The 22,842-nt window shown below is 37.6% G+C and overlaps 1 protein-coding gene across 3 annotated transcripts; it reads right to left on the bottom strand.

Annotated features, from left to right (window-relative positions):
* Window positions 1-10,077: 10,077 nt before the first annotated feature.
* On the bottom strand, window positions 10,078-19,561 carry LOC149562074 (vacuolar-sorting receptor 6-like). 3 transcript variants are annotated; one of them, XM_089825609.1, is made up of 14 exons: window positions 19,378-19,561; window positions 18,805-19,220; window positions 17,251-17,943; window positions 17,058-17,146; window positions 16,915-16,984; window positions 16,331-16,414; window positions 16,027-16,103; window positions 15,819-15,900; window positions 11,874-11,956; window positions 11,686-11,749; window positions 11,363-11,491; window positions 10,909-11,012; window positions 10,661-10,788; window positions 10,078-10,472 (listed from the first exon to the last, which is right to left on the bottom strand). In XM_089825609.1, the coding sequence occupies exons 2-13, from the start codon at window positions 19,130-19,132 to the stop codon at window positions 10,690-10,692; spliced, it is 1,902 nt and encodes a 633-aa protein (XP_089681735.1). In that variant the 5' UTR covers window positions 19,133-19,220; window positions 19,378-19,561; the 3' UTR covers window positions 10,078-10,472; window positions 10,661-10,689. The 3 variants fall into 3 exon arrangements, with proteins under 3 accessions (XP_089681735.1, XP_089681734.1, XP_089681736.1); XM_089825608.1 differs by having other exon boundaries at window positions 18,805-19,159; XM_089825610.1 differs by having other exon boundaries at window positions 10,671-10,788; window positions 18,805-19,159.
* Window positions 19,562-22,842: the final 3,281 nt, after the last annotated feature.

Raw genomic sequence — 22,842 nt, 5'->3', positions numbered from 1 at the left:
GCCTCGAATAGGGAAGTAGAGATGTCCATCTTGTCTGATTTACATGACATTATTAGCAAAGAGGAAAAGTTCTAGAGGCAAAGATCTAAAATCAAATGGCTCAAGGAAGGAGACCAGAACACAAAGTTCTTCCATTTATCCACTCTTAAGCATAGAGCTAATAACATGATTTCTGGCCTGAAGAAAGATGAGGGTGTGTTGACTAAGGAAGAAGAAATTTCTTTTGAAGCTGTTTCTTTTTTCTCCTCCCTTCTTTCTTGGGATCCTTTACTCTCTAAAATGGACCAAGACAACATTATCTCTTGTATCCCTTAGATCCTCCAACCACACCATAATAATCTGCTCTGGGCCATTCCTTCGAATTCTGAAGTAAGAGAAGCTCTCTTTTCTCTTCTGGCAGACAAATCGCCCAGACTTGATGGATTTCCCACCTTCTTTTTCCAAATGTACTAGCTTGTCATTATGAAAGATGTTGTTAAGGCCACTCAAGAGTTCTTTGGAGCCAAAAGTATTCTAAAGGAAATCAACTCCACATTCTTAGTTCTTATTCCCAAAGTGCCAAGAGCTGACACTCTGGATAAGTTCAGACCCATCAGCTTATGCAACTCATTTTATAAGATCATCTTGAAGGTGCTCACTTCGAGGCTACTTAAGATTCTCCCCCTGATTATTTCTCAGCAACAATCTGGTTTTGTCCCGGGCAAATAGATTTTAGATTCGATTATCATGGTGCATGAAGTGATTCACTCTATGGAAGCTGGAAAGAGAGAAGGGATGTTACTCAAACTAGACATGTCTAAAGCTTAGGATTGGGTGGATTGGTATTTTTTGGATTTGGTGTTGAAGGCTTTCGGCTTTGATGTAAATCGTGCAAGCTAATCTCCCAGCTGGTCACCACCCCTTCTCTAGCTATTTTAGTGAATGGATCCCCCTCTGATTTCTTCAAACCTACCAGAGGCCTACGTCAGGGGGATCCTCTATCACCTATACTCTTTATTATCTTGGCGGAATGTATTGGCAGACTTATGGAGAAGAAAAAGAAAGAAGGGAGGATCAAAGGTTTTAAACTTTCTTCCAAATGCACCCCTTTTATGCATCAGCAATTTGTTGATGATACTATTATGAGTGGAGAGGCCTCGGTCAAGGAGGCCAAGGCTATGAAACACACTTTGGAAGCCTATTCTAGAGGGTCAAGGCAAATCATCAATTGGGACAAAAGCTTTGTTTTCTTCATCAATACTCTGGAGGAAAGACTGAAGAGAATCTCTAGAATCCTGGGATGTCAGGTGGGGAAGCTTCCTTCTACCTACCTTGGTCTCCCCTTGGGAATGACCCCATCTGAATCCTTCTGGCATGGTATCTTGGAAAGGTTCAGTAAGAAGCTGGCTGGCTAGAAAGGAGTCATTCTTAGCCAAGCTGGTAAATGTCAACTAGTTAAATCCATCCTCCAAAACTTGCCGATATATGCGCTGAGCCTTTTTACTATACCAGTGAAATATTCCGAGAGGATGGAGAAAATCCAAAGGGACTTTTTATGGATGGGAACTTAAAGGAATAAAAGGTACCCCCTTGTTGCTTGGGATAAAGTTTGCCTCCCTAAGAAGAAAGGAGGCCTGGGAATCAGGAAGCTCACTCACCTCAATAAGGCCCTCTTGGCTAAACAAATCTAGCGCATCTTTAGTATCATGGGGGAATGGAGAGACACTGTGGTAAATAAGTATATAAAAAGGCCCTCTATTCAGTTCACTCTATTCAGTGAGGATATCCCAAGAGGCTCAGTTGTTTGGAATGGTTTCTTAAAAGCCAGGAACTTGGAAAACTCTAAAGTCTCCTAGAAGCTGGGTAATGGGGAGAATATTATGTTTTGGTCTGACTGTTGGCTTTCTTAGGGCCCCCTTATGAATAACCCCAGCTATGGATCATGGGCTAATGATTGCATCAACCTTTTTGGGCACAAAGTCAGTAATTACAGGACCGAATAGGGATGGAAGGACCTTTCCATTATCTCAGAGGACCTCAAACCAATCATGATCATGCTTAATTCCTTATCCCTAAGCAGTAATAAGGATGAACTGGTTTGGAAGGATATTGCTAGTGGGCTCTATTCGGTAGCCTCTGGGTACTCTTCTTTATGGAGCTTAAAAGAGTATCCCCCTTGGTCGAGGGCTTGGCTCCTAGACCTGATGCCAAAAGTCAACATGTTTTTTTGGTTGGCTCTTCAGGACAAAACTCTCACCCAGAAAAATCTAATCAAAAGAGGTCATATCATGCCTAGCAGATGTGTTTTGTGTAAAGAGGAGTCGGAGACAGATAATCATTTGTTCGTTCACTGCTCTTACTCCAGGATAGTTTGGGGCTTCCTCACCTAGGACCTTGGCCACGGTGCTTTCCTTCTAACCTTTTGGACTTTTTCTGTCAATGGCATGGCATATTCAATGGGTCTACCTTGCAGGAAATTAGCTCCTGGCTCTGGCCCCATTTTTGTTGTAGCATATGGAAGGAGAGAAACAATCGGATTTTTAGAGATAGGGAGGAGCCGACTTTAGTTGTTGAAAGGAAGATCTTCAGTAACATAAAGGATAATTTTTCAGTGAGGAAGGGGGGAGTTTTTGAGATAGGAGGCAAGAAAAAGGAGAAGGCAAAAGACAGAGCGAGGAAAAAATAGGAAGCCAAGTGGCTCATCCCCCCTGAAGGCTAGCACAAAGCCAACTTCGACAGAGCCTCCAAGGGCAACCCAGGATCTTCGAGTAGTGGAGGTGTGATAAGGAATGAAAATGGAGACAGTATTGCAGCTTTTGCTCTCCCATTGGGTTTCCAAAAAAATCATTTTGCGGAAGCCAATGCAGCATGCAATGTTGTAAAACTAGTTTTGAAATTGGGGTCACCAATTTATGGCTTGAAGGGGACTCGATTCAACATTATAAAGTGCATCAATGGCAATTCGTATCCATCTTGGACGATTGCAAATCTCATTGATGAGACTAGAGAGGCCCTTGCCAAATTTAATAGAATCCACATCACCCATACTTTCCGGGAAGCAAACCCGGTTGCCGACAGGTTTGCTAATATAGGGGTCGACACAGACCAAAAAATGACTTGGCTTCCCATAACTTGTTTTCCGGCAGACGTTAATAGTCTGATCGACTTGGATAAAATCCAAGGAAGTATGGAGAAAATCAAGCTTTAATTATGAATATGAAGGGGTTAAGATATAAGGGTACTTTTCATAATAGAAGCATGGGAAATCGTAAATGCAGTAATACATTATTGATTAATCGACACACTTTGTGGGTTGTTTATTGCAATCGCTTTTGGGGCAACAGCAGGATTATTTTTCTTTGTTCTTTGCTTACTCTCAGAGGTCCATTTTAGTCATAGAGTGAAGAGCACATGAGTAAAGTGGGTGTGCAGTGTGCGAAAATGGTTGGCGAGAGATGTAGAAAGGAGCCAGTGGGGGATTTTGAGAAATGGAGAAGTAGGCCAAAAGTGTGGGAAAAGCTTGAAGAGGGTGGGGTTACTAATTATATCATGAAGTTGCATGGATTCGATCAGGAGGTGACCAAAAGCATGGTGGGGTCCTAGAAGGATAGCAGGGTGAAGATGAAGATGAATGGTATCTAATTCCGGATAACGGAGGAGGTGATTGTGGCTGTCACTGATATCCCTATTGAGGGTTTTAAATTCTTTAGGGATAAGAAGCTCTCAGCCAATGCAGTTAGGGACTTTGTGGAGAGTGAGAAGGAATTGAAGGCGTTGAAAAAGATTGACACCTACTATGTCCCTGACTCCATGAAGAAGCAGTGGAGGTATGTTCTAAAAGCTGTTATCAAGTACATTACTTTGGACCCTAGGTTTGATAGAGCCCGAACCCACCACTTTGTCATTTTGAATCATTTTCGGAATAAAGCCAAAATTTCCTTTCCTTATTATATGTTAACCTCTATGAGCAAGGTGGTGGATAGCTTCAAAAAGAAGCCCATCACAAACCCAGCTCTGCACAAGGGGTTGTTGTTGCTTATCCACGAGCACTTCAAAGCTCAAACTATAAGCATCGCCCCCCCTCAGATAGAGAATGTGGAGTCTGGTAGTTCTAGTTATTCCTCTGACTCAGATGACATTTAGAGCCTCAGCTCTAAGAAAGGAGGGATCTCTTCTTCGAGGAAAGCAGTGACTTACCTTGCTAAAAAATCACCCTCCCCCACAACCCCTAGAAGAAAAAGCCCTAGGGATCTCGGGCAGAAGCCTCCGAAGAAGGCAGAGGAGGGAGATAGCAATGATGAGGAGGACCAGGATCTGAGGAGGTGGTTAAGGAGACGCAGGAGGATTTTAAGGAGGAAAGTGGAAGGAAGAAATGCAAGAGGGAGAGTTTGGAGGATGTGTTCTCTCATTTCGAGGAGGCGTCTATGCTGCCCCTTTCTCCTGTCCATCTCCATCCTAAGGAACAGAAAGAGAAGAATGCGGGGGATGCGAAAGGGGAAGTGCAGACTAATGACAGGAGGAAAGCGTGGATCAACTTCAATGTCAAGACTTCCAAGATGGGCATCTTCAGGGACGCCATGAATCCCCAAATCCTCGTAGATGATCAGGAAGAATAGGGGCTGGAAGAACTCATTGATCTAGCAATTGTGGAAATTTTGAACAGAGCCAGGGAGACAGGGATGAACCTCTTGAATAATGCTCATAACAGTATGATTGATAGTTTTAGATCAATCAAATGGCTTTTCCACGAGCTCGAGGAGGTCAAAGATCAGGTGAAACATTTTGAGGCAACAAGGAAAGGGATGGATACCAATAGGAGGATGCATTCAGCTGAAGGCTCAGTCTGGCAGAAAAAAGGATACACAACCTGGAAAACTAAAATCACAACCTTGCGAATCAAATGTTCTCCTTGTTAAGCTCCATTAATGATAACATCATCTCTCTCATGGACTGGATTAGAGACAAAGAAATGCACGAAGATGAGGATGGAAAAGACAGGGATGAGGCCAGAATGGAGGATGACTCTGCAAAGGACAACTCCATTCCTGATCAGGACTAGGGGAACCAAAGGGCGCAATAGATGGAAGCGGAGGAGAATCAACTGGCCTTTGAGGCTGCTCAGGTTATGCAAGATCTAGAGCGAAAGAACGAGGAATAACTCTCGCATGTTCTTTTGTTTATCGTTGTCTTTTGGCTTTTTGTTCTGGCCTTAGTTCGTGGCTTTGCTTGTTTTTTTCCTGGTCTTTTCTCAGAACTCTTTCCTTTGGCTGGGCTTAATGCTTATTATTAGTCTATGAACTTAAACTTTTTTGGCTGGGCTTTCACACTTATTATCAGCCTTTTTTTGTTTTAACTGTTGGGTTTCAGGTTCCCTGTAAAACCTGTTTATCTAATCAAAAACATACATTAATGAGATTTTGGTTGATAATCAATATGTGTTTCAATTAACTTTACATGGAACCAAATTTGATTATCTTTCTTTATGTGATTTTTGAGAGCATTTATGATGTTTTGGGTTTGAGAACTAATGTGAGTTTTGATTGTCTATTATGGAACCAAAATCAATTATTATTCTTTTGTAACATGTGAAACTTTTGTTATTGTGAGCTTATGGAGGTCACCTCAGTATATCCTAAGGAGTGGCTGACAATAGGGGTTTGTGTCCCAAAGAGACCAGTGTCAGGGTAATTTATTTTAAGTTGTATAATATGGTAAGTAAAATTTTAGACATACATTCAAAAAAATATAGATGTTGCCTCACTCATGCCTTGAGTGCTTGTATAGGCTAAGGATGGGAATGAGATGATACCTAATGAGAGGTATCACTAGTATTCCTTATTTTTATGAGAGGGTGTTTTGGTTCCAAATGGGTCATATTGAGGGTTCAGGGTCCAAAGTGGCTAGTCCACGGTAACTCAACGCTTGAGGGCCTAGAGTCTAGGGAGAGACCAAATCAAGATAACGCAAGTAGTTTGACCATGTGAAGAAACTCCTTAATATATAGCCTAAATCTCCTCCTTGAATTTTGTATTTGCCTTTGGTGGGTGTTATTTATTATTGGTCGTTGATACTAATTGATTGTTGTCATTTATTTGTTGGTTATCATTCCTTTGGTGATTGGTATTTCAATTTGGAAGTTGGCATTTATTTAGTGGTTGTTCTTCATTGGATTTGATATTTATTTTGGAGTTGGTATATTGTTGTTGACTTTGGTATGTGGTTTTGGTTTTGGTTTTGGTTGATTGTTCTTGTTTCAACATTCATTATCTTTCCTTTATTAGTAATTTGTGGTACCCTTGAGGTAGAGTGAGCTTTCAAAATCCCTTACCTAGGAATTTCTTTTGTGATTTGATATCCATGTGTGGATCATACATTATCTCCCTAGCATGGTGGTAGTGGGTCTGATTAGGTTGCCACGAGGTCGAGAGGTAGTGTCTCTCTTACTATTGGGGTCCCCCATAGATTGGCACCGATGTTGGATGTTCCATAAATGTAGTTGCAATATTTTTATTCTTATATCTTGGAGACTTACTATTCAAACATTGTATCTATATATTCATATATCATGTATTTGTATCTTGCGATCCTATGGTATGATGTATAGTGTTTGGTTATCATACATGCCTTGTGACATGTGCAATGGATGTTGTGTACTTGGATATACTTTGTTGTATTAGTTGTACTTATGTATTCACTATGAGATTATGTATCTGTTACTCATTTATAGAATGTGGACATTGTACATAAGATAAAATATAATTAATAAAACTTCCATACATATGACTCAACATGATGGAACTCTTGAGAAATGGATACAATATTTGTATTGTTTAATGTGTATTTGAGGTATACGTTATATTGCTTCCACAATGTTATTTTGTTGTTGCATAGACTTTAACTTTTAAGAAGAAAAAACTAGTTCAGTAAACATTGTAACATAATAGGTTTTTCGCTCTTGGGTTTCTGTTGTCACAAAAATTTGCACCCATGTCCAAAGTTTTTAGCTAAGGACAACCTTGTGAATCATGGAAACAACCTCCAAGCTATAGAACTTGAACTGTGAGGTTGAATCTCCAGAAAATGCTAGTTTCATTTACTATTAGGGTGCACCTAATTAAGAGAGGAAAAGGGAGAAGGAATGCATGAAAGTAAATCTACCTACTCTAACCTAAGGGGTGATGCACAAAAATAGAGTGTTCAAACCAATCTCCACCCATACATGCACACTTGAACTATGATGACATAAAAAATAGACAAATCCAAACTTGTTTTAATCTAACAATCATATGTAGATCAAACAACCAAAATGGATAATACAAGGAAGAAGAGAATTCACTTATATATTATTCATAAACCAAAAAGAGATAGAGTCATGCAAGATTGCAGATATCCACAATACACTAATGTGAGGCAAATAGGTCTTGCACAATACATCAATGGCTGAAGGAGATAAGGTAGAATGCCATATAGCTCAAAGGCAAAGGGGATTTATAGTAGCATGCTAGAGAAACAAAGAGGGTCTAACTTTAACAAAATTTACAAAAACTACCTTTATAGCTCAAGCATAACTGAGATATTTCAACTGAAGTTACTCCACAACCACTGTCATTTATGATTGTGGAGAACAATCATACAGATCTAGAGAAAACCTGATCTTGGCATAGATTCACATGCAAGAAAATCCAATATTTCACACAAAACAGAGCCCTGAGAAGATAGAAATGATGCCATTAATCATTCTGACCGAGTAGATGTATAAAACCAAGGGTGGTGGAGTGTTTTCCTTTGTTTACCAGGCATGGCATTCATTCAAGAGTGGTTGGAATCGCTCATGTAGATCAGATTGTGCAAGAAACCATTTCTCCTTTCATTTCTAGCTTTACAAATCAGCAAGGTCAATAGGTCAACAGAGTCCTACAACCAAGATGAGCCATGTGGGCTAATAGTCTTTTATCTTTCTGCCACCTCGCAAAGTCTTCATGGGTTTGACCATCTTATCACCTTGACTATGCCAACTCCTTAACTTAACCGCTAATGGTTTATAATATTGTCAACTTTATTTGCGATGTCAACTTAACTACATCTTCCTTACTAGGCCCACCAAGACACGTGGCGAATCCTCGCTATGTCACTATAGCTAAAGTTCAAGCAACTTCCTATAGTGACAAAGCGAGAGACGTCAATCTTCCTCCATCTGACTGTCCCGAGAAATCATCAATCTTGCCAATGCACTAACCAATAGAAACATGGTTCTTTGCCAACCTGTTTGACACTGACCCACCATGCCGCATCCCACAAAGGGAATGGACCCACCTGCCACATGTCAACTCGTCACTTTTTCACTATGATTAAAGATCAAGCAACTCCACAAAGCAACAAAGCGACTACCCTTGATATGTTTGCATCAATCAGTAGAAGGTAGAACTAATAACATGTGGCCCATGACTTAGACACGTTAGAGGCCCGACCAATGAAAATCCCACTGTACACTAGCTCAATCCGACTCATCATCTTGTCACCTTGTGGCCCACACAACACAACATTAACATGTCAACACAATTGGAAGACAACCCACCGAAGAAACTCGGATCAATAGAGACACGTGGCGCAATGTCGCTTTGCTGCATGACATAAGGAACGTGCAACTCTACAAAGTGACAAGGCGACAACTGTGGATGATCTTTAATTTGACGGCAAGGAAGTTGCACGATCAACTAACGCATAAAAGGAAAGGACTCACCTTGCACAATCATACCTTAACCAATGAGAAACCAACAAAATTCCAAAGTGTTCTGACAATTGCTCAGCTGTTTTGACAAGAAGGGTCCACCAAAATCAAAGTCAAACCATCGCTATGTCACATGAATTAAAGTGCTCGCAACTTTGCATAGTGACAAAGCGACGACCATAGATCATCTTCGATCCTGGGAGATCTAACAGTGAATGGAAACTTGCAAGGGCTGAAAATAACTTAGGAAAAAATAGGAAATACGATAAGGTTTTATTTTCGTATTTCCATTGGCATTAAAATATTCAAAAGTGGGAAGTGACTATTAGACATTTTGCCAAATATGAAATATCAATTTTGGCGAGAGGGCAAAATAGCTAACATCCCTAGTAGGGCGTTACATGATAGAAATATCACAATTCCACTTGTTGGGAGAAAATATGTCCTACTTGTCAATTGATGAGCTGATGGAGCTTTCTAATGAATGGTTCATGAGGAACAACACTTGGGGAAGGATTTGAAAATCGGGTTGCAAGCAGAGTAGGTTTAACTATGGAGGAAACACCATAGTTAATTGTGCTCGAACTGGAGTAATATAAGGATGGTTGACCTCATGAGAAGTCTCAATGCTTCACAAACATATAATAAACAGTTTGTTGTCAATCTCTTTAGTAGATGTTAATGCCGGTTGTTCAATCTGTTATATAAATATGCATATTTTGTTCAATAAAACTAAACATTTTATGTTCCTTTAATTTTTGTCAGTTTATCTCTTCTGCTCTGTTTTATTCCACTGTTCTATTTTTTCTGATTGAAGATTGGGGTCATCAGGTGCATAAATTGAGTTAATTAAGGTAAGCATTAGAGCATTATACTAGAGGAGTGCCTAAAGTAACTCTTAAACAAGAAGGGGGAAAGTATCCTGACACGCTTTTCTTCTGAGATAAAACAAACAGTACTTCAATATCATTTCTAAGAAAATCTCAGTTGTGAGCGTGTACAACAAAATAACCGCAAGGCAACAAAAGGAAACACAGGATGAGGTATTTTGCAACCTCCACAATCCTTCCCATCTGTTTACCTACCTTTCCTACTTAGCATACTACTTCTCTATTGATAAACTTTACTGCAAGTAAAGGCAGCAGGACTGCATTTTGTGGAATCAGGACCCCAGCTAGAACCATGTCTAACCAATCAACTGTTTATGGGCCATGACAAGCATACTTTTCTCAGTAACACCATGCATTAATGAAAGCACTTAAATCTTGAACCAGACTTCGTTTTTTCTATTCCTACAGCAAAATAAATAACACAATGCAGAATAAGGAGGAAAACAAAATCAAGTAAGGAATCAAGGCAAGCAAACCAGATCACACCTAAGCCATTCTTCAATTCCTTTGATAATTTGCCGTTTATATGTGTTACATTAACTTCTAACCATGCATGACTATATTTCTCAATTATATACGTTCAAAAGAGATGCATTGCTATGACTATTGCCTACATTTATAGACAAAAACTTCTGCCCGCTTATTTGTCATAACTTCCTTTCAAATCTAATTCAAAAGGCTGCAATGGATTCATCAGTAAGGGAAATAGAACTGTACTGAATCCCCATACGGATGAATGCATCAACATGAGACAAATAACTAATTGGATTTTGATTGACTGCTGCCCAAGGTAGAAGAGAAAATCCACTAGTAAATAAAACAACAGGCCTGCTGTCAGTTCCATATGCTTTCTCAATTGAACGAGGTCCTCTTTCCTGCATGTTCAAAAAAGACAATATATTATGTGAGAAAATATAGTGAAGGTCTATATATGTACTAAAATGAATGCAAACATTTATCACTTTGTATATACACCATATCTAATCTTGATAACTATTGAAAGTAGAACATGTAGTGAGTATAACACAAAGTTCTTACACCACTATGGGGATATAGACTGTACCAAAGCTCACCGGAGTGGAAGATCATGTCTCAAACTGAATTTTGCTGTGGTGCTTGGTGAACCTCACCTTGATTGTCCAATGGCATATATTGAGACATTATAGCCATGATCTCAGAATCCATGTATGACTGCAAAACATTCAAATATTTCAGAATTGTAGCATCTTTAAACTAGGGCAGGACTAAGATGCAGAGCTAACTAAAATCAAAGAATAAAGGGAAATCCTTCTCTAAATTTACATAACTTACCCGAAGTCTATACTTGTAGAACACATAACCAGCAACAACAATACCCACTAAACCAGCTAGAACAAGAAGTGTCAAGAACCAGCCAAATTTTGAAGCATTCCTACCTGCACATTATACCACCACAGAAAAGAGCAAAAATGCACTCAGAAAAGTGAAAGTTATTTGATACATCAAAACAATGTAAAGGGGAACTACAAGGAACTAGCAATTAGTAAACAATTGTCTTTCACATGGAGCATGCAGAGTAAATGAAATATATAAAAATATCCTGGAAGCCAGTACACAGTATATGTATTTATACAAACTCATTTTTCTTTATGACTAGTTAAAGGATGTCTCCCTTCAATGAAATCATATTGAGTAATTGCTTTTCTCTAGTACACTTTGGAAAAGAAAGGCAGTAAAAATTGCTGTATCGATTTCTTCTGAGACGGATAAAGCACGAGTATCTCACCAATGCATGTATCCTGTCCTGCGATGTATAGAAGATCTCCCTTACAGTTGCAATCATATCCTCCCCATTTGTTTTTGCATGTACAATCGCTGCATTGACAAGCAACTCCTTCTTGGCATTCATCAACATCTGAAAAATGGAAAAGGAAAGATTCAATACACCAATGAACGTAAACCTAAATTTGCACATCCAGGTTTTCAATAGAGCAACAACTTATACCAATGTAAAAAGATCTTTAGTAGAACTTAGAGCCCAACAAAAAGTGGATGGACAATCATAGAATGAGATTTACATATCTCCTAAAACAGGGAGTGAATGAGTACCGTGACATGTGTGCCCATCACCACGGAAGCCAACAGGGCATTGACAACCACTGAGTTGAGATTCCTGTTGATTTTGGCATACACATGAGACTAAGAAAATAAATGAAACATGCGTTCAACCAACAGAAAAATATGTCTTCAACTTCTACAATCAATGAGAATATGGATCATTGTAAAAGAAACATTACCAAGCATGCAGAAAATGTCTCGCCATTTTTAGTTTCTGACCAGCAATCTCCATTTTCAATCCTACAACGGCCTGCTCCAGTGGCTGCCATTGAACAATGAATTAAGAGACACTATCAGTAGAGTTACGAGATACTTTCCTTCTCCTGCTCAGTTACACCTATCCCCATATCCATGTTTTGAGAAGAGTTCAAAGAACTATCAAAATACACCACTGAACTTGTAAATTTTATTTTTACCAATGCAAGTTTTTACATTATTGAAGAAAAATTGCTTATGAATTAATTCAACATATAGTCATTTCAGAGGATTTTTTTTAAATGATAAGCAAACCCTCCCATTCTGTCTCAGATTCTCTCTCAAATGATAATTGTATAAGATTTAATTGTTCATGCAATGATGAAGATTATCAAATATCAATACAATTGCTATTTGTTTGGGTTAGCATATATTTTTTATACATCAAAATATTAATTTGGAATTTTTTTTGCTGTATGCATCCGTATGGTTGTCAGATACAACATACACCTCCAACTAACAGTAGTTAATTTAAGATAATCTAAACCAGAGCTTGCATGTCAAACGGCATTCAATTAACACATTTATTAAGCCTATAGGCCACCATATTTCAAACTGTTAAGGTTCCTAGAGATTCGAAAAACCTCGATACCCTCCTACACTGTTTCAAGATATTTAGAGTACCTAGTTTAACTCCTGCTAAAGCTGTTTTAGCTTGATATATTTGACAAGACTGTCCGCAAAACATTTATAACCCACTACTAGAATTGAAAGAGATAAAAACTTTAAGCACAAAGAAAAGCTTAGATTCAGATTAAAGAAAACTCTAACTCAAAATTCAAATGTCTAATAAAAACCAACAGTACGTAAGTTTTTCGCCACTAATAAGAAATACTGATAAAAGAATAAAGAAATGGATCAAATTACCATCTTTATGTCATAAAATAAATGGCTGGTGTGAAGATTTGCAAAATATAGTGTAGCCTCCTAACAGATCCAACTAAGAAATTTCATACACAATTTAAATCACACACTTGTAATATCCCTTATCATCTTGCCAGCAGCCAGTGGTTTACTCCCAGGCCAGGCTGAGATTAGATGCCTGTCCCAAGTACTTTTTAACATTTCACACCATATAATGCTTTGCAACACTACTTGCCATCACATCAATATTATTTTTATAAGCTGTCCATATCATTATATAATACATTTACAGACCCAAATTGATGGTAATTTTGATATACCATAATACATGATATCTTTTCTAGACATAGACAAATACAAAAAACCTCCAATCATCAATCTATACTTACATCTTTTTTTGATGAGTTATCATCTTTAGTCAACTTGCAGACAGGAACAATAGGAATACTTATTGACATTGAGTTTTCTATGCCAAATTTATTCAATAATTCCTTCATATACTTGGATTGATAGCTAAAACCCTTTGCTTATCTGGATCACTTGCAATCCAAGGAAAACCTCCATTTCACCAATCATAGACATCTCAAAATCCTTCTACATATCCTCAACAAACTTCTTGTACATGTTATCTTCTCCACCAAGGTAATATCATTCACATAAACTACAACCATTATAATTATGTTATATTTATCCAGCTTACAATACTTGACTCTTGGTTCCTATTCAGTCCATTAAGGGCCTTAGTATTCTAATAATGAATAAGCTCAAGTTTGTTATAGAACTTCACAGCACACCCAAATGTTGTAGGAAATAAATTGACCTAAGAAGTACATTTTTTTTTGCATAAAACAGGATCACTCAAGTTGGTTTCCTTCCCAAGTTTTCTATTGATGGTTGGTGAGACTGTTATCAAAGACAGCTCATTATACTATTAAAGCATAGTATAGGACATAATCATATTAAATAATAGGAGTCCTATGACCAGGATCAGACAATTGTCTCAAATTCATAATGATGATATACCTAAAAAGACTCCCCAATGCATCTATAAGCTTTAAAAATAAATAAAAAATTGTAGCAAGATGCATACAACCTAAAATTTCAAGTAAGATCTTAAAATCCTGGTTCACCATCTGGAATTGAACAAGCTTACTCTACCAGCCCATCTTCCTATACCTGAAAGGGTAAATGAGGAAAACAACATATAGAAAGAACAAAGAAACAAAATTATAATAATGACTATAAATCACATAAGCACATATATATTGAACACAAATATTGCCAGGAGAAATAAAAAAATGAAAGGACAAACTTTAACAATCTCCATATAAGACAGCCAAAAAGGGCTTGCAGAGAGAAATTCTGTAGCTGAAGGAAAATCTTGATGCATGCATTATAACAATATGCATGTAATATAGTCACCAAAACATAGGTACTGTTACAGATATGATAACTCAACTAACAGTTTTTGGGATAAGGGTATGAGTATATATAATGTAAAGGTATGTTCAATATATGTTTAAATTTCAAATAATGTGATTCCTTCTAGTATCGGTGCTATACTCAACAAATAACACTCTTCTTCACAGATCTATATTGGTTAAAACTTAAATGTGTTTGTTATAGTCTCTAAATACTTCCTAAATGTTTGCCACTGAGAAATGGCTTGCGTGTGATCCTCTGATCTTCTAGGGTTTACGGCGTCTTATTTATTTTTTATTCCTCTTATTTCAATTCCAAATTTGCGCTGTAGGCCTGTGTTCATCAGGACATCATGAGACATTGAAAGACATCCTGCCTGCTAGAAATGTCTCTTGCAGGTCTGCCCATCCCCAAGAAATACCCGTCTTCAAAATGTGTACCTTATCTACAGTACATGTCTGCAGGTTCTTGTGGTGTATAATAATTATAAAATACAAACTAATAGATGTGTCCTGGGGAAAAAAGAATTAGAACAGATAAGAAATTTTTGTCTACCTCAATAATTTTGAGAAAATGGGTTTCTATCATTTCAAAATCATATTATTGGTATGCAGGATGGCCAAGGGTTCAGTCTTAAGCTTTCCCAGCCTTCTTATCAGGTTCCTATGCATTTTATCATATGCCATTTCAAAGACCATGTAAACAGCAGAGGTGCCCCTTTGTTTGTTGCTAATTGAGACTGATATTTGGTGAATCACAAAGCAGGTTCTAATTTAGAGATCAGTTCCATGAGATGGATCTTCCTAAATTTTCTCATGAGTGAAACTAAGTAAATATGCGTCTTTTGGACTAAGTTGGTCCTGTGGGCTAATGAAAATTGGATCTACTACATGTTTTAACCAAGGAACATCCAAAGTCAGAAATTTAAAAAAAAATTGGTAAGAAATTGCAAATAGGTGTGCGTATTTTTGGCTTCCCTTCTTCTTGAGTCCAATAGCCATTATAGGTTTTTCACGCATCACAAGTTTTCCACATCCTTAATTATTCATGCTTAATGGGACGTATGTGATATAAAAATTGCAGCAGTAACCCTATCCATGGGTCAGCTGCGCTACACACCCCTCCTGTTTTAAGCTATATAATATTATAATTTGCGGAAACAACCCAAATTTGTCTTTCTTGCAAAAGGAGTCAATGGTAGTTCTTCCCACTTATGAATTGTTTTGAAGATTCCACTGCAACAGAAGAAACCATAATGCCTATATTATTACAACGGAATTGGATATTGTGTTTGATATTATACCATATTTTTCCAGAAAACACATATTTGTTTTGTACGAAAGCAGGGAAAAATATTTTGAAGATGTCCACAGAATCATAGAAAGTCTAATGAATACATAAATGTAAAGGCAGGCAGTACCAAGGAGAACAATAAACAGCTAAAAGCCTAAAGAACATTTGCTATTTTATGTCAGTTTTGGTAGTTAGTTGATTTTTATTGTCTCTAACTCTTAAATCATTTGCTTTCTTTTCTGTCATGATACAATAGCAAGCAATGTTATTCAGAATTAGATTCAACGAACCTTCGCAGTGGGAATAGCCATCTCCTTTAAACTGGACTCCAGACACGAGGGGGCATTCACATACTCTGCCCCTAAAGGTATCCTGAAGATCAAAAACCACTATTCTTGAGTTTCTGAATTGCGCCTTGAAATGAATGAAGCTTAAAAGGAAAAAAAATTGTTTTCATACATTTAAATCAGGATGTAACATTTATTCATAAGTGTATACCTTGCAAGCACTTATATTAGCGTTTGTGTGTTGCCAGCAGCCACCATTATTTGTCAGGCATTCATTTGTCTCTATATCTGCATTCAAAAATGTTAAAAATGGATTACATCAATGGTATTCCAGATAAACATATAAACTATATTGAGTCAAAAAAAGGAATAAAACAATATACTAGATTCTTTTTACGAAAATCAGTATTTTTAGAGAAATCAATTTGGGGGTTTTCAATTACCATGAATTGGATTAAGAAAGCCAAAACACCTATATCTTATGAGAGTACATATAAAAGGTTACTAGATTCTACCTCCAGTCAAACAAATTAGAGGTTCAGTAGTTTCTTTAAATCCCGCACATACAGCCTTCAATATAGCACTTCTCTCCAGCTTGCCTGTCCAGTAGAAGAAAAGAGGAAATTAAAAAAGCCAAAAATGTTACACAGAATGAACTTTTTAATCTTGATTGCTTTTGATGATATTATAGAACTCCGTATCTATAATTGCTAGCGGTGTATTAAAGTGGGTGGCTTTCAAACTAGACCTGGCCGGCACATGAAACACCATTTCATAACATTTTTTTATAATTATCACATTAAGCTTACCTATGTAGTTCCTAACCCAGCTATTACAAATGAGACACCAGATACAGATTACAGTGTGACAAAATCGAGCGCCATATCCATAAATAAAAAGGTTAGAATATTCGAATACAGAAGAAAAGGCAACACATGAAAGAAAGCATAATATATACCAACATTGGTGTAATCTGTTACAAGAAATATTAATTTATATGCAACATACAACATAAGGCACAAGAACATGCATATATATGATTTTTCCATAAATTCAATAACAGATCTGAAAATTAATTCTATAGAGGAGGAAAGTAGACCTCGGTACTGCACGTTGTTAATTAGCAGAGTTGGCAGGATTGTTACATCACCACGTGAGCCTCGTCCAACCTAATCAATACAGAGGTCAATATTATACGCAACTTATGAATGAAAGAAGAAATTTATACAAACTAGTTCTGACCTGAGCGTCTTGTTCTGCCTTTAATATAGGATTTTCTGCATCAGCTTGCGGGTCACCCATGCATTCCTGGACCTTGTTTACGGGCAAGCCTAACAAGAAATCATCAAGATTGAGTTGAGCTAGTTGAACATGATGATTATGGTAAAGATATTTTTCTTTTCAATTATAAATCCTTGTCTAGTTATAATCTCACCTAGAGATTTGATGACGTCCTCAGCACAGTCTTGATTGTATTTTTTATCTTTCATAGGACATCTAATGTGGAAGTCTGTAACATAGTCCCACCATACCCAAGGTTTGTTACTTTCGTTTGCAACCCTGAAGACGCAAAGCTGCCTCAGATTTTCAATAACAACATCCTTTCCCTCATAACCTTCGCTCAAGTCATGATCTGGATCTGGAACACAATACCTTCCATGATTGATGCATTGTGATACACACTGTCTACTCAATATGAAGGCTTCAGGACAGAACCATGTTATATAATGGGGCCTGAATTGAGTAAAACCATTCCTTTCCAATATTTGGGCATGGCCCTTGAAGTTTCTCACAAAGTCAATCTGATCTTCACATTTGGCTCCACACTCATCGTTGCTGTTTGTCCAAAGCTCATACTCTACACGCTCATCAGGATGAGGCATGGATTCGCTCCAATCAAGCTTGATGGTTACTGTTTCCCCCTTTCCCAAAGTATCTTTCAAGTTATCTCCGAAAGACTTTTCAATCAACACAGATGGAATCGAAATCTTATCAAGATACTCATCAGCTGCCTTGGTCTCTTCAGGAGAATCCATTGTTATGAGTGGCTCTTCACGGTCATCTGCAACAAGAACCGCAGCAGCACCACCATTTTGTGCATTCCATGCCTTCATTGCAAAATAGCATTCTGCATTCAAAAACGCACATGGTCAGAGCCTTTTCCCAAGCAAAGAAAAAAACAAGTTTCCACTAATTTCATGAGCTATTTATGGAAACACAACATGGAAAATAATTTAATAAATAAGTATTACAAGATATGGAACAGGGAAAATGTTTGCTCAAACTAGTAAATTCGGAATGTCCGCTGAAGAATTTTGATTCCCTATATACAAAATAAGGAGCTTCAGGGGAAAATTTTGTTATTTTGTTGTCCCAACATTTTGGGAAAGTAAAGTACAGAAGCTCTTCAATTTAATCTAATGGGATTTTCAATTGGGAATATCCATTAAAGGAATTTGACTCCAAATAAAAAGGCTAATGATAAATGAAGAGTTCAGATGAAAACTCCTCGTCTTTTCAACATTCTGAGAAATCATAACACAGAAATTTACTAAGAATCATTAAAGTTAAAGCAGCAGAATCGTATGCACCTGCCTGTTTAGTCTCTTAGGAAGGACATGGGTTCGCAATAGATCAGAAAACAAAATTTCCCCGTTGGGAAAAAGTTTGGGGTTTTGGGGACGTAAAGAGGCACAATTTCCGTGTTTGATTATTGGTTGGGAACAAGTTTTGGGTTTTGGGGGCATAAAGAGGCACAATTTCAACGAGGAAACTGTTTCAAGGATTATAAAGACATAAAAAGAAGACCATAAATCGTTACCATGTGTACAGGTGACACTTATTATGAGTTTGAACGACACACGTCTAGAAAACTTCGTAGCTTATGGCCTTGTGAAAGACACGAGAGTACCCTTCAATTGCAGAATCTACAATAAAGATAAAGCATAAAATTAGAGGCAGTAGAAGGTGGGTAATGAAAAAAAAGCACCTCCCCGATCCACGAGAAGAATAACAGGAGATGGTCGGGGTGTAGAATGGTTGAAGGAGATCCCCAATTCTTCAAAGGGAGTGCAGGCAGATCGTCCTTTAGCAGGATATAGAACATTCCCAATCATTGTCCCTCCATACTGAGGAACTCCAAAATTCCCAATAGCACCGTCCTTCTTTCCTCTGATAGAATCTGGAGATATCACCATTACGCTGTTCTTCTCAACAACAAACCGCCCTAATACCCCTCCACCCATCATTGTTATTATCAGCAAAACCTGCAATTCCACATGAAAACGCACTCTTGCTCGCCCAAGCATATTTTCCATCTTTACCAGGCTTGAATTCTCGATGTCCTTAAAATTGTTCACAGAGAACACGTTTAAAAATCAGATTGGGATAAGAAACAAGAAATTCCTGTAATTGAACCGAAAAAAAATCTATGAATTTAAGTACAAAATTCATGTGAAGATCAAGGGAACAAAAAATTTGGTATCAGAATTGTGATATGTACAGATTACTTGAACTGAAATTGAACGAAAAACATTGAACCCATGTCCCAAAATCACGCTACCTCAAGAAAGTTTCGTGAAAAACATCCAGAGAAGCGGGTGACTGGTTGTTTTCCTTGTACTCCTGAGCAAACAGCCTTGGGAATTAAGGAGAAGAATGGAACGTAAGTGACACGCTGCCCGCATGAATGAAAAATACTGTTGTGCTCCAAAACGAAACTCCCTAGGAGAATCCTTTCCTCCTCTGCCCCTCTTATGAAGAATTGATTGGGATTTCTACTACTTTTCTTCTGCGAACGTGTTGGAGAGGTAACGTGATGTGATTACATTGGGTCAACGGACATCCAAGTTTACCAGTAGAGAGTGAATGGGTCAAGGATTTAAACTTTTCAAACTACACATATTTGCTATTTGTTTTTTGGTATTGACTTTCTCAAACGACTATTTTATGTGTTTGTTTTGGACAGTCGAGACTTGCCGATTACCCAAATTTTTTATTTTTCCTACAAACGCTTCTGAGATTTGTATGTAATGGTGAGAAGTGCTCACCTTACTCCTCATTATTTAATAATTTTGAGATTAATAAATTTTGGGAGTTTTATATTAGATTGACAATTTTTTCTTAATCCAAGAATCTGTTGGTTTTGTCCTTGATGTGGACATGCTTATGTGGATTACAATGTGGCATTAATAATTCTTATCTTATCTTGATGAGTTAATGATAAGTTTAGTTAGGTTAAGGACACTGTGACTTCAAACATTATGTAATTGAATTTTGAGGAAAGAAATGTCTCAAATGTTTTTGATTAAATGAGTAGTTTGGCCTATGATACAAACAACACATTAACAAAGTATTAACAACATCTGAGTGATCAAAGTAAATAGTAACCCACAACAATTTACCTCTGTCAAAAACCATCTTAAACAAAGTATTAAGCATCATAGTTCTAGCATAAGCATCCATAAAAAAAACTAAACAACCAATGTTCATGTAGTATCTAGATATACTACAAGATCCAACAATAGAGCCCCTAGGGCTAGTCGGCAAACAAAAAGGAGACCACATGACAGACCAAACTAATTGCCACACAACCTCTTGGACAACAAACTAGCAACTCATTCTTCATTAAGGAACTAAAGCAGCTCCTTAGCCTCATTCTCCTAGGTAATATCCACACATGGGACCTTGCTTAGCCTCATTCTCCTGGGTGATATCCACACATGGGACCTTGCCTTGCATAACACATAGAGTGGTGAAGCAAACATGCACAATCTTGAGAGTGAACTTGCTCACATCTTTGAGTTGGTTGTCCAGACCACCCATCTCATCTTTTAGTTGATCAACTGCCTTATCAAGTTTGTGGACCTGAGCTTGAGAGAGCCAAGCAAACCTTCATTGGTGCTACCCTCATTCTTTATCACTTGAAACAAAAAAACTCGAGAAGGAGGGGGGCGAGGGGATGCAGGAGTTTTGCGGGGGATGTATAGGGGAACGGGGGGGGGGCTACTAATAGGGGAAGGAACTTTCACCAAGTTCAAAGTGTCCTTAGAGGAAGAGTCTCCAATATCACTTATAGGGGTCTGCTTGATAGTAGTGTCTTTGGAGGATTCATCATTAATGACAAGGTTCTTAATACTCTGCTTCTCGTTTTCCTTGGTAATTCTGCTAGAACAAGTATGATGTTGCATAGTCCCTTCATCACTATCAACTAAATTTAGGGATTTTTTTAAAGGTTTTTTCCTTGATCTTGCAACAAGGGCTTCCTATTAGAAATAGAAAATACTGAGAGTGAGGGGGGGGGGGGGGGGGGGGGGGGCGGGTGGGGGTGGTGAGCTTGGGGCATGAATCAATATTTCACAAACTTTAGCCCAAAACTAGATATCTTTAACAACTTTATAACTTGTATAAGAAAGTAAACTAAATATGTTGAACAATAAACATAACCATGCAATAAGAGAACTCATAACATCATATTTTGTGAACTAAGGAAATCTTGGCCAAGGGAAAACCCTGGTGGGGATGGTACCCACAAAATGATCCACTAATCAAAAGTATCTTCTGAAAGATATTTACCCTGTTAGGAATCTATTACATCTATATAGTGTCTCGATCCTTGTTAGAAGCCTCAACCCTATTTGGAGTTGTTATATACAATTACAAGATGTATGCAAGATGACCCCATTGCCCAAACATATAATGTACAATATAGTTCTTCAATACAAAGAGATAGATACAAAAACCTCTTTACGTTGTTGCTGATATCTTCAATATTTGATGTTGTCTTTGTTTCTCATCACAAAATTCAGATTCCTCTTATCATACATCAAAATTCATATCACAAAACATTACATCAATATCACATTACACCATACTTCGCATATAGCAATCTTCCTTTATACCTTGCTAATTTACAAATATCTGCCCAGTCAACCTTCATGCCTTTATACATTTATCAAAATACAAAATTAACTTTTGCCCACTTAGGGTTAACATTTAAGATGTCATCCCTAATTAGTTAAGTAGTTATTTCGTAAACAAAATAATTCCTTAACCCAAAACATCCATTTCCCCATCATGCTATGTTCTCCCTATACACTGTTGTAACTGGTAAACTCATCATAACTATGTGTGTATAGTCTATATTGTCCTACGCACTCACATATGTCATGATCACAGTCTTGTTAGAAAGGCCAGGGTTGTCATTGCACCCAATACAACAATAGTCTTATAGAACCATAGGAGGTGGTTAAGCCATGTCTCAAACCCTACAAGGGACGATGGCCTACTACCAACAATCTTCCTCCTAGTGTCACTCGTCATGGCCTTCAAGATTCAAACCTATGACCAAGCTCTAATACCAATTATTAGAAAGGCCAAGGTTGTCATTGCACCAAAAGATCAACCTACTAAAGTCTGATACAACCAATAGTCTTATAGAATCATAGGAGGTGGTTAAGCTATGTCACAAACCTTATGAGGGACATTGGCCCACTACTGACAAGTCTTAGGTAGTCGTACCTAACTTTGCACATGTATGTGATGTGTTTGTAAATCTCATCAATCAAAACTATCTATTTTGCCTGATAAACTGCACAACACTTAGACAATTTTCTAAGTACAACTGTCATATCTTCATCTTCATATTTTTTCCACTTCATAGGAATGATATGTTGCCATAAACAACAACATCAAAATGTCTAACCTAACCAAATTGTCAACAATCTCCCCCTTTGGCACTGATGGCAACATGTGGGAAAATTAGCTAAGTCCCAAAAACAAAACTTCAAAATTGGCCTTTACAAAATTTCAAAACTGTGGATCATTACATATACCATCTTTTCCTTACATTATAAATCCCCCATACTTAATTTTCCTTATCTCTCCCTTACACACACACACACACACTTTTCCTTATCTCTCCCCATTTGAACAAAGGTGTCAAAACTTATGTACAGGTCAAAATTTATTATCTTTACCTTCAAGGTTGTTTCTAACTGGTAGTTTGTGAGATGCAATAATCAAAGTT

This window comes from Cupressus sempervirens, chromosome 4 (assembly GCF_028749045.1).
Source record: "Cupressus sempervirens isolate cs-2001-9-10 chromosome 4, ASM2874904v1, whole genome shotgun sequence".
NCBI classification, from domain to species: Eukaryota; Viridiplantae; Streptophyta; class Pinopsida; order Cupressales; family Cupressaceae; genus Cupressus; species Cupressus sempervirens.
The sequence above is the reverse complement of the archived record's forward strand: the minus strand, read 5'-3'. Positions and strand labels throughout refer to the sequence as shown.

Coding starts and splice junctions, on each gene's coding strand:
- LOC149562074 (XM_089825609.1), bottom strand. CDS start 19,132: ATGGAAAATATGCTTGGGCGAGCAAGAGTGCGTTTTCATGTGGAATTG. Junction 17,147..17,250: donor GGACGTCATCAAATCTCTAG/GTGAGATTATAA, acceptor ATTTCTTGTTAG/GCTTGCCCGTAAACAAGGTC. Junction 11,013..11,362: donor AGGACAGGATACATGCATTG/GTGAGATACTCG, acceptor TATAATGTGCAG/GTAGGAATGCTTCAAAATTT.